At 39.9% G+C, this 13,004-nt stretch overlaps 1 protein-coding gene across 1 annotated transcript; it reads right to left on the bottom strand.

Annotated features, from left to right (window-relative positions):
- Positions 1-9,453: 9,453 nt before the first annotated feature.
- On the bottom strand, positions 9,454-12,726 carry LOC100552047 (olfactory receptor 5AR1). The gene has a single exon (XM_003215021.4). The coding sequence runs from the start codon at positions 12,348-12,350 to the stop codon at positions 11,406-11,408; it is 945 nt and encodes a 314-aa protein (XP_003215069.2). The 5' UTR covers positions 12,351-12,726; the 3' UTR covers positions 9,454-11,405.
- Between the last annotated feature and the right edge of the window lie 278 nt (positions 12,727-13,004).

Here is a 13,004-nt window from a genome sequence, read left to right on the forward strand (position 1 = left end):
CCCAAAATATATAGTTTCTCATAAAACAACTTGTTTTATATCATTCACTCAAGAGACAAAAATGAAGTAGGCTTTGATAAAAAAATAACATATTTGGTTTACTTACAACCTTTGTGTATTCAGCATACACAGGCACAAAACTTATCAGTCCAGTCTCAGATATGTTTGAGATAATTCTTTGTGCCATCTGGCCAGGACATCTCTTACAAACACCAAGCGTGTGATCTGAGGTCTGAAGTAGTCTGAAGTGATCATGTGGTCTTGCAGCCCCTTTTATAACTTCTCAGGAACCATAGAGTAAAGGAAGCTGCATACTCAGAACATACATACAAACAGTAAGCAACAGGATCATAGATAAACATTTCTAGAGAAGGCTTGAAGAAGGGTGTCATTTCCAATAGAAGAAGGCTAAAGACCTTGTAAAACTACCATGATTCCATAGCACTGAGCCAGGACAATAAAAAGTGGTGTGAAATGCCTTTGATTTTACAGTGTAGAGATGCACTCTTAGGACCCTTCCACACAGCCATATAACCCAGAATATCAAGGCAAAAAATCCCATATCTGTTTTGAACTGAGTTGTCTTGAGTCCACACTGCCACATATCCCAGTTCAAAGCAGAAAATCTGGGATTTTATTCAGCTGCGTGGAAGAGGCCTCTGAGTCTTATAGTGCTTCCAGACTTCACACAATGTCAGAATCAGTTTTGCTGTCCAAAAGATCCCCCACAAAAACATATGATAAGGTAAAGCAGTTAGTGTTTGGGTGAGGGAATCTGTATTCTGCAAATTGTAAACATAGTTAATCTCTGGATGCCACCTTCTGGTAAAGAAAAAACATAACGCTACAATGCATTATGAAGTTTGCACAGCAATAGTATGGAAAGGTATAACATGAGTGTCTTATTTTAACCATTGAAAGTATAAAATTTAAAATTCAGGAACTTATTTTGCAGCTCTGCAAAACATAGAGTAGGGATGCCATGATAACAAAAGGTGGTAACAGCATTGATACATTTAATATGTCTGTTTGTGCTATAGTGAAACACATAAACCAGGAAGCAACTGTAGTTGAGGTAAATTTATGTGTTTTCCCCCTTTATCACAAAAAGGAATGCTGGGAATGATTGCATTTTCAAGTGAGGGTATATATTGTAAGGTAAGAACAAGGCGTGTAGAAAGTGTACTGTTTCCTTTGTTTGAATCTGCCACCTAATAAACAGTCATTATAATTTTTTAAAACCTGCAAAATGTGTTTGTTTCTTGTAGTAACAGGATAACGGTAGCAGATGAGTGGTGGGAATTCCTCCTGGCTACAAGAAACATTGTTCCACCACTATCCCTTTTAGTAATTCATTAAGTTTAAGTAACCAACTATGATATGAATATATCGACTTCAGTATATCTAGAGGTATAAACGATATACCGAGGAGCCTCCGGTGGCTCAGTGTGTTAAAGCGCTAAGCTGTTGAACTTGCAGACCAAAAGGTGCCAGGTTCAAATCCGGGGAGCTGAGTGAGCGCCTGCTGTTAGCTCCAGCTTCTGCCAACCTAGCAGTTCGAAAACATGCAAATGTGAGTGGATAAATAGGTACCGCTCCGGCGGGAAGGTAACGGCATTCCATGCAGTCATGCCGGCTACGGACAACGCCGGCTCTTCGGCTTAGAAATGGAGATGAGCACCAACCCCCAGAGTCGGACACGACTGGACTTAACGTCAGGGGAAACCTTTACCTTTACTATGAACGATACCATTTTACGATACTGGGTTCACGGGATATGAGCGACCTGGCAGTTGGACAGCTGATCCTGGGCTGTATCTGGCTGAGGGGGGGTTCTCCATTAGCTTTGCCAGAGCAAATCAGAATAAGGTAGCGGATCACGTGTCTTTTTGCAAAGCTGGTCTGTATATACCAGGGCAAGCTCCTCCATTTTTCTGTGGCATTCTGGCGTTTGAGAGAGAGACATTGTGTGCTAGCTAGCTCCGTGTTCTATCTCAGTGCCGTTGCTGCTTCTTAGTGCTTAGGGGATTGCTTTTTGAGAATTCCAACCTTTTCTTCTGCATTAAATTTTCTTAGTTAATATATTTTTATAGTTCTTTTATTTTACTTATTTTGCTAGGGAGTTCTTTATTTATTTTGTGTCAAAAGCATTCCATAATAAATAAGTTTAAAAGTGATAAAATAAAGGAAATCACAAGCAGCTAAATAGTTTTAGACCAAAAGTGGGCAACAGCGACCGCATTGTCCGTGGCTTTAAACAAGTCCTCCTCCGTGCATGAGGCAGGGCATTGTGGGCAAGCATACATATGCAGAGTTGTTTGTTCTGCTCCACAGTTACACAAGGTGGAGGGAGGAGTGAGTGGGCGTGTGTTTGGGGGGTAAGCTTAAAAAGGGCTTTTTTGTGTGTTTGTTTTAAAAAAAATTAACCTTTATTTGCTTTAATTTGACTGAGAGTGGGATAGGTTTAGGAAATAGCCTGACTCTTATGAGTCCCCACAGGGAGAATTTCAATTCTGATCCCTCCCCAGCCCTACTTTCTGGCTTCTGTACTCTGTCCTGCACCAACAACCTAAGTCCTCCCCTCCCAAAAAAGCCCTTTCTTCGTCTAGTTCACCTCTTTGACTCTCAGTCTCTGCTATTCCCAGCCCTACCTTCTGGCTTGTGAGTGTGTACTCCTGTACCAGTCCAGCAGCCCCCCCCCCCCCCCCCCGGTTAATTTACCTCTTTGATTTTCTTCTATTTTTTCGTGTTTGTAGAAACTTTAAAAAATTCCTTAAAATCAGTGGATGATCTAAATGTTCTGAAACTTGGGGGGCTTGCAGTTGTAAATGTGTCCTCCAAGGGTGGCAATTTTTGTCTTAATAGCCATAAAAATGACAGAAAGAGGAGCCTCACCAATTTGCCCATTGTCACCAATGACCTGGATCTTCCTGGAGCAAAAACAGAACTTCCAGCAGATGGGTCATGGAATGGTATTTCCCCCACTAATAGGGGTGTGAACGAATCGCACACCCCTATTATTATCCATGGTTCCTTCCTGACATCCACAGACAGTCTTGAAATATACCTCCCCAACCAATAAGGAGTTTTCATTTTATTTTAATTTTACAGAAGCAGCTGGCATTTCCTACTCTACTCTTACAGGAACAGATCACTTTGAACGCCCTTATTTGAAACAGTAAGCCATCAGTATCAACACAAGAGTAGTGAATGGAGTTATGGTGACCAGCTTCACCCTAATGCACACCTGCCCACCCTAACTGTTACCATTGGCACTTACAACCCAATTGTCTGCTTGGATGTCACACTGCTGCATATTCAAAAGCTTTCACATGCTCCAGAACTAGGGACTGTTTTCCTACATACGGTGATAGACTGGCCTGCTTTGTCCAGGGATTCCCATCAAGGTTTGGGTGAGATAACTTCCACTGAAAGTTTTAAATAGTGTAGGTTTAGAACTATAAACAGTGCTATAGTAACTGGCCATTTAAAAAAAATGTTCAGCATCATGGCTGGCAATAAACCATTAAAAGAAACCACCTCAACACTGACTTGGATACATTTTCAAGGTTTAAAATTCCTATAAAGTCCTTCACTCTTATAGAAGACTAGGAGCCCCATCACTTAGCTACTATCTCTAATTGATAAACTATTTAATATAGTTTAGTCTTTCAAAATTATTGTTATTTTTATTTACTTAGATTGATTGTATAGGTAAAGGTAAAAGTTTTTCCCTGACATTAAGTCTATTTGTGTATGACACTGGGGGTTGGTGCTCATTTCCATTTCTAAGCCAAAGAGCCGGCATTGTCTGTAGTCACCTCTACATGTGGCCGGCATGACTGCATGGAGCGCCGTTATCTTCCCACCAGAGCAGTACCTATTGATCTACTCACATTTGCGTATTTTCAAATTACTAGGTTGGCATTTTTAATTTCTGCCTTTTTAAAGGAAAGCTGGAGAACATGTGGGTAGGGCCTGACGGTAAAGCAAAATCTTTATTGCTCTACACAAAATGTGAAGGCTTTCTCAGTGGTGATGCTTACTGCACATCAGGATCGAATCCTTCTGTGCTCCTTCTCTTCTTTCTAAAATTTCTGAACTTCTTGTTTATTTGGAAACTCATAACTCTGGAAGCAGAATGGAAATTGTGAAATAAAAGGATAATTCTGAACTTTTAATTCAAAGGCGCCATGCACAGAGAACAAAATAGGATATTAGTTTAGATTTTATGTTATTATATAATTTCGTTTGACTACGTGTAGTTTAATTTATTGATGTTAGGTTTAATTTACTGATGTTAGGCTTTAATTTGATATTAGGTCCTATGCGGGGTTTCTCTGGGATTTTATGTCAGTATTAGTTTGTTTTACAGAGGCATTGAATGTTTGCTGTTGTATGTTAGAATCTGCCCAAGTCCCCTTGGGGAGATAGGGCGGAATACAAATGAAGTTTATTTTTATTATTGTTGTTGTTATTATTATTGTTGTTGCCCCTTTTCTTTACACTGGGCTGGATTCAGAGTTTCTCATCACAACCACTATCAACGGGAGTGTCTCTGGAACTTAGATTTGCCCAGAATATACACTTATTAGCAGAAAGCCAATGGGATTTTGGTCTGCATCAATAGGGGTATAGCGTCTAGATCCAGGGAAGTCATGCTACCCCTCTATTCTGCCTTGGTCAGGCCACACCTGGAATATTGTGTCCAATTCTGGGCACTGCAGTTGAAGGGAGATGTTGACAAGCTGGAATGTGTCCAGAGGAAGGCAACTAAAATGATCAAAGATGTGGAGAACAAGCCCTATGAGGAGCGGCTTAAAGAACTGGGCATGTTTAGCCTGCAGAAGAGAAGGCTAAGAGGAGACATGATAGCCATGTACAAATACGTGAAGGGAAGTCATAGGGAGGAGGGAGCAAGCTTGTTTTCTGCTGCCCTGCAGATTAGGACACGGAACTGTTGTCGACCGCGTTTTTAGGGGATCGGGCCCCTTAAGGAGAGAGCTGATCCGGTCCTGAGAGAACGGACCTTGGCGGAGCCAATAGGAGAATATGAGCCGCAATACAACCTGAAGCCGAAATGAAGAAGGTCCGCCAAAGTTGAAGGAAAATCCGCCAAGGAGTCTTTATTGAGCGATTCAGCTGAAAAGGACTCTAGTAGTGATCATTCAGTCTACTAGGGTACCATATAATCAAAATACAGCCATATTTATACAAAATTTCAGTCTGACAGCCCTTTGAATTTCCCGCCCCGCTCCCCCGCCCATCTGATCGCGGATAGGCTAGAAGGTTGAACGAGGCGGGCTTTCGTTTCCCGCCTTGCTCTGTTGGCCCAATAGGGAGCTGCTTTTTGTCCCCACTCGAGCCAATCAGGAAGGAGAAGGCGGGAGTTATTGAAACAATGAAGTGACAGGGCAGGAAATATCATATTAATTCCTGCTAGACCGATTTCTAAAGGGATTAATGACAGCAATCAAGGGTTCCTGTCACGTATACAGATTTTAGATATGCCTTGGGGTGTCAGAGGTGGAAGTAAGGATGGGTAGTAATGAGCCATATTTACAGGCTCCACAGGGCGCCTTCCTGAGGTGTCCTGGAATTTCCTTAGGATGAGATATGACAATGTTTGCCTTGGGGGCGAATCACCTTTAATTCGGCGACTCAAGCCTTATATTGTCCATGTAATCTGAATTAGATTGGGTTAAGCTGTGGCAGATTATCCTTTTGTTTTTGGGAAGGGAAGCCTGGGTCATAGAAAATGGGACAGGTTCTGGGGTTCAAGTTGAGTTCGAAATATTTCCTATTTGATTTCATGACTTGGCAATTATATGAAATAAAATGAAAAATAAAATAAAGTTGGAATATAAACCCTGCTGGGAAAAATACATATTTTCCGGGGATCCCAAAGAGTACAAATACATATAGGCAGACAGATAGATTTCATGGAAATAAGGGAGAATCCATAAAAGTGAGTTACATTGCATAAGGGGGAATCATGAATGATATAAACAATTGAAAAACATTTGACAAATACGAAGTTCATAACATCTGGGGAACCCAATATGGAAATTCATAAAAGTGGAGTTTTAGCAGCATGATTTTACAGTTCATGAAGTTGTTATCTCTTGCCTCAGAGTGCAGGGATAATCCACAGTAAACTCCAGTAAAAAGTCTCAATCACCTTCTACTATAAATATATGGAATATAGAACATAAAGTCTTGACTTTTGAACTATCTTTTACAAAGTCCTGGGGGGGGGGGGGGGGGGAGGGTGGTCATCTCGATCACAGAACAATGGCTTCAAACTACAGGAAAGGCGATTCCACCGGAACATCAGGAAGAACTTCCTCACTGAGAGGGCTGTTCGGCAGTGGAACTCTTTGCCCCAGAGTGTGGTGGAGGCTCCTTCTTTGGGGGCTTTTAAACAGAGGCTGGATGGCCATCTGTCGGGGGTGCTTTGAATGCGATTTCCTGCTTCTTAGCAAGGGGTTGGACTGGATGGCCCATGAGGTCTCTTCCAACTCTACTATTCTATGATTCTAGAAGAGGGGAAAAATATAAGTGATGGATAACTGCATATTCCTTACACATGTGTAATGAATCATACCTGGTAGGCCGAAAAGGGAGCCTGGGTAACAGTATGGCAAGCCTCCATGTTGGGAGAGAATGCCAGGGAGGCAGCCATCTTGAGTGAGGAAGGTTGGAAAAGGGGAGGAGTGAGGAGGCTCCTAGGATTGGCCAGAGGAGTGGGGAGGGGCCGAGAGGAAGAGAAGAGGAGAAGGTGGGAAGTGGAGAGTTCGGAGAGAGCTGGTGTGTGAAGGTGTAGGGCAGGGGTCCCCAAACTTTTTAAACAGGGGGCCAGTTCACGATCCTTCGGACAGTTGGAGGGCCGGACTATAGTTGGCCACTGAGTAATAATAATAATAATAATAATAATAATAATAATAATAATAAATAACAACAACAACAATAATAATAAAGAGGGTTGGAAGAGACCCTTTGAGCCATTGAGTCCAATCCCCTTCTGCCTTTGTGCACCGAAAGCACAAGCAAAGCACCCCTGACAGATGGCCACCCAGCCTCAATGTTAATAATAATAATAATAATAATAATAATAATAATAATAATAATAATAAAGAGGGTTGGAAGAGACCCCATGGGCCATTTAGTCCAATCCCCTTCTGCTTTTGTGCATCAAAAGGCAGATGGCCACCCAACCTCAATGTTAATAATAATAATAATAATAATAATAATAATAATAATAAAGATTGTTGGAAGAGACCCCTTGGGCCATTTAGTCCAATCCCCTTCTGCTTTTGTGCATCAAAAGCACATGCAAAGCACCCCTGGCAGATGGCCACCCAACCTCAATGTTAATAATAATAATAATAATAATAATAATAATAATAATAATAATAATAATAAAGATTGTTGGAAGAGACCCCTTGGGCCATTTAGTCCAATCCCCTTCTGCTTTTGTGCATCAAAAGCACATGCAAAGCACCCCTGGCAGATGGCCACCCAACCTCAATGTTAATAATAATAATAATAATAATAATAATAATAATAATAATAATAATAAAGATTGTTGGAAGAGACCCCTTGAGCCATTTAGTCCAATCCCCTTCTGCTTTTGTGCATCAAAAGCACATGCAAAGCACCCCTGGCAGATGGCCACCCAACCTCAATGTTAATAATAATAATAATAATAATAATAATAATAATAATAATAATAAAGATTGTTGGAAGAGACCCCTTGGGCCATTTAGTCCTATCCCCTTCTGCTTTTGTGCACCAAAAGCACAAGCAAAGCACCCCTGACAGATGGCCACCCAGCCTCAATAATAATAATAATAATAATAATAATAATAATAATAATAATAATAATGGTTGTAAGAGAATAAGAGACCCCTTGGGTCATTTAGCCCAACCCCCTTCTGCCCTTGTGCCGTGGGGGCCGGATAAATGGGTTCGATGGGCCGCATCTGGCCCCCGGGCCTTAGTTTGGGGACCCCTGGTGTAGGGTTTAAAACAACTGGGTTCACAGGGAGAGAGTAGAGTGCTGGAAAAGATCAGCAGTTTGATTTCTTGTGAGAGTTAACACAAGAGGTTGACTCTCCAGGCTGGGTTAGTTAACAGGAAGAACTCTAAGGTAGAGTTAGTTAAGAACTCAGGGGGCTAACTAGATAGATTAGTCAAACTCGTCATTATTCTCTGAAGTAGAGCGACGGTTTTGTTAATAACAGAACAGTTTCTTTAGATCTGTCTATAACAAAGTGAAGAGAACTGAACAAGCAACCAATTCAAGCTGAAGTGCTTTTGTAACAAATCACACTTTTTTGTACCTCTCAGGAGTGGTTAGTTGTCTGCTTTAAAATAAATAAATCTTATTCTATTTAACTGTCAAAAGGTCTCTACAGCGCATCATTCCATCCTCAAGCCTTTGTGATAGTTCCAACATTAGTAACATCCAGTTACTACAGAAAAACCTCTTAATAAACAGTTATTTGGGAACCAGGGGTGAAAGCAGTGTTGGCAGGAGTGGGAGCAGTTTACCTCAAATACCTTGGAAAATTCCTAAAACCTATTAGGTTGGTGGCAGCTTTAATTCAAAGGAAAGTTTAAAAGACAAGCAGGGTTCACTTTACCCTAACCCATATCCATTATCGTCCTGCTATCATATTGTAGGCAAAGGGGTGGGATCCTATAGGTGTGTGAAAGGTCTGCCCTGCCTTAATTATAGTTGTCCGTGATATCTCTTCCCCTTTGTCATAACATGCATCCATAATTCCTGTGAGAATGATAATGCTTGCTAAACCTCACAGCATTGAGAAAAGATAGCCCACTGCTCCTGCCCCACACAATCTGTGGAAAAATACCACGGTATTGTAAGCCTTGCACTGGTGGAAAGAGCCCCTGGTTTACAGTGGACCTTTTGCTGGAATCAATCTCTAGTCCTAAACATTTCATTTGCCGCTCTGAGTCCCCTCAGGGAGATAGGATGGAATATTATTATTATTATTATTATTATTATTAGTTTGCTATTACTTGCTGTTGAGTCAATTTTGACCTGTGGTGACCCTATAAGTGAGAAACTTCCTAGACCTTGTGTTATCACCTGCTGTTCTCACGCCTTACACATTTAGGTCCATGGCTTCCTTGAATGAGTCAATCCACCTTCAGTATGCTATCTTTTCTCAATGCTGTGAAGTTTAGCAAGCATTATCATTATCACAGGAATTATGGATGCATGTGTAAAGAATATGCAGTTATCCATCACTTATATTGTTGCTATGTTTACCCCACGCTTTCAATTAAAACAACAAACAACAATCTACATGGGTAAAATTTCAAGAGACTAGTTGGCTTACACTGCTGTAGGCAAACAATGCATTTGTAGTCCTGAGGTATATTAATGGAAGGAAATTGCTTATGGCATAAACTTTAATATACACAGTGGGAAATAAATGTTTGACACATTTGGTAATACACTCATTAACCATGTTGCGATTTTCACAATGTTCCGTGACAGTCAGATGCTGCTGGAAAGGGGAACAAGGAATGAAGCAATGAGACAGTATCTATGTTACCGGAATACACAATTTATTTCAAAAACATAAGTACATTTGTAGTCTTCAGCTTGGACCAGTTTGATTTGCCTAAAGGTATTAAGGAGAAGATGTTAGGGAAAACATACAAGAACAAATATTGATGCATGTGTGCGAATAGCAAGTAAGGGGATTGTTGGGTAGCAGAAGTTAGGTACATGTCAGAAAAACAATCAGACTGGATGAAGTGGTGAAAAATCATCTGAGATCTCACCAAAGATTAAAAACAAATTGGCATTGTACCATATACCAAGCTAAATCAAACCAACTATCCCATTGAAATATTGGTTTTGGATCCACAATTGCTGGTTTCTGTATGTTTTTTGTTGTTGTTGTTGTTACAAGTTTAAATTATTGCATCTTGATGATATAACAGCAGTCCTGCACCTAAAAGTCTCTTCAACATACAAAACTTTTAAAAAGCCAAATACAGGTAAGTGCTTTGAGAGTTGGAAAGGTGTGAGATAGACATTAATTAGAAAGAAAAATTGAGATGAAGATATTACTTATTTTCAAGGCGATGATGTTAGAAAGAAACTGCTCTTTGAGGGAGTCTTCTGTGAATGATAATCTTTCATACTGGGATATCGAAACCATATATATTTTTCCAATGACTAAAATATACTTGTACTGGATAGCAATCAGTTTTACCTACAAATACCCAAAGTTAAAGGGCCAGAGAAACCCATTCAAAGTCCATAGCACGTAATACCTTAGCTGTAGTACACATGACCTATTAGTTATGTATTTTGCAAGAAAATAGAGAAATATAAAAAAGAGACACTCTGGATGCAGAGTGTACAAAACATGAAGCAATTATTTGAAGTAGGCAGTATTCACAGTTGCTAGGCTTCAATAACCATATCAATGCTTTTTATTATTAGGAAGGCAGAAGCAGAATTACTTACAATATGTAAGTAAACATGTACCCTCATTCAGCCATTCTCTTCAATATGTGATAGAGATTTTGTACGTGTGAAATAGATGATCTACATAATAAAGACTTCATGAGTTTTTACTGTATTCAGAACAGTAGTGCCTTTATCTCTATACATAGAAACTCATAAAAGGATCTTGCCAGGAACAAGTATTACTGTATGTTCATTCACACAAATTGTCAAATGTATTTTCAAAAGTATAAGATGGTATATATGGTAATACTCAAAACAATATGCAATATGGATAGCTGGTTTATCTTTCTAGGTCTTAATATAGATGTGTTACATCTACATCAAAGTACTACATTGACTGCTAACTGTAGCTGTACTCTTTTATGAAGGAGAGAGAAACCAGTACAAGACAAGCTGCAGTCTACAAACTTCTTATTCTGATGTTATTTGCAGCTGACCTTATGATTTACTACAAATGAATATGAAATTGCAAAATAAATTGCATACGGGTAGTTACATGAGAAATCTGTGGTTGAACTCTTTTGCTCGATAGGTATTGGAATTCTGAGGATAATTTAGAAGTGGCAATAATAATAATAATAACAACAACAACAACTTTATTTTTGTACCTTGCCTCTATCTCCCTGAAGGGACTCGGGGCAGCTTACATGGGGCCAAGCCCGGATGGCACAGTTAAAATATAATTACATAAAAATGTGATTCAGCAATATAGACAGAATAAAACAACATTATAGCAATATATAAAAGAGCAGAAATAATGCAGAAAAACAACATTCAAATTATAGATCATTTTCTCTTCCTTTTTCCCTCCCTCTCTCCCTCTCTCTCTCTCTTTCACACACACACATACAAACACACAAGCAAGGGTTGGGATAAATATAGCATCTCACATTAGTAGAGTATTCAGCTTGTTTTTGATGACTTTTGTAAAAGCTTCTTTTACATCCTTATTCCTCAAGCTGTAGATCAGGGGGTTGAGCATGGGAATTACCACAGTGTAGAACACAGAGGCCCATTTGTCTCGATCCAGGGAATAAACAGAAGAGGGCCGTAGATACACAAAAATCGCAGTCCCATAGAACAAAATGACCACAGTAAAATGGGATCCACAGGTAGAGAAGGCCTTGAGTCTCCCAGAGGCAGAGTTCATTCTGAGGACAGCTGCTAAGATGAAGATGTAAGACACAAGAATGATTGAAAGAGAGCTCATCCCAACAAAGCCAGCAAATACAAACAGCAGGAACTCATTGACATGCGTGTCAGAGCAAGAAATTGCCAAGAGTGGAGGAACATCACAAAAGAAATGATCGATAAGATTAGAGCTGCAGAAGCATAAGTTGAAGGTAGCTGTTGTGTGTATGATGGCATTCATTGTGCCAGCAATATATGATCCAAATAAGAGCCGGATACAGAGAGACTTAGACATAGTAGAGGAATAGCACAGTGGTTTGCAAATGGCCACATAACGGTCATAGGCCATCACTGCCAAAATGTAACACTCCACATCTACAAAGACAGCAAAGAAGTAAAGCTGAGTAACGCAACCAGGGAAAGAAATGGTTCTGCTTTCAGATAACAAGTCAGACAACATTCTAGGGGTGACAGCAGATGAGTAGCAGATATCGCAGAAGGACAAGTGCCACAGGAAGAGATACATTGGGTTGTGAAGTTGAGCACTGAATGAGATCAGAAGAATCATACCTAGGTTCCCCACAAAATCAACCAGGTAAACCATCAGGAATACTACAAAAAATAGGATCTGCACATGTGGATTATCTGTGATGCCTAGAAGGATGAATTCAGTGACAGTGGTAGTGTTTCTTTCAAACATTTTCAGGAAAGATTAAGATACACTGAAGAGATGTAGGAAGCAGCTACTGTGATCCATGGATCTGGGAAGCAGGGTTGTTTTCAGTAAATTAACAATGGCAGATTCCCTCTTCTAATACTTTAAGTGTATATATAAATCTATGAAATAGTTGCTAAGTCCTCAATTATTCTAGAAGATTGATCATGTCAGAAGTTCACCTTACCCAGGTTATTTCTCAAGACTTTTCAACATCCAGAACAGCCAAACAAGCTTTCTTTTCTCTCTTTTCCTTGTCTAGGTGGCAGGTGGACAATCCAAGGTTTTGTCCATTGAACGTGGATACAAGCAAACTTCTGAGTGTCTTTAGATTCTCAGTCACAATAGGTACTGTTTATTAGGCACTGCATATTAATGATGTGGTTATTATGAAGAAAGAGATGCAGAGGCTAAAAGGTTTGGCCACCCAAGGGATCTCTGATTCCCTTATCAGAAGATTCATGTTTTGCATATAGATTGTTTTGGATGATATACTTATTCCATTAAATTGCCTTTCGAGGTCTTTTCATCATTGTTTTCCCTCCTTAATTGGCCTTCATACTCCTTGTGCTGGAAAATAGATGACAGTGGCTTTTTCATGGATTTTCTATGACATTTAACTGTCATAGCTACTTTTTT

This window comes from Anolis carolinensis, chromosome 1, assembly GCF_035594765.1.
Source record: "Anolis carolinensis isolate JA03-04 chromosome 1, rAnoCar3.1.pri, whole genome shotgun sequence".
NCBI lineage: Eukaryota > Metazoa > Chordata > Lepidosauria > Squamata > Dactyloidae > Anolis > Anolis carolinensis.

Excerpts from the sequence above, each read along its gene's own strand:
- LOC100552047 (XM_003215021.4), bottom strand. The coding sequence starts at position 12,350 with ATGTTTGAAAGAAACACTACCACTGTCACTGAATTCATCCTTCTAGGC.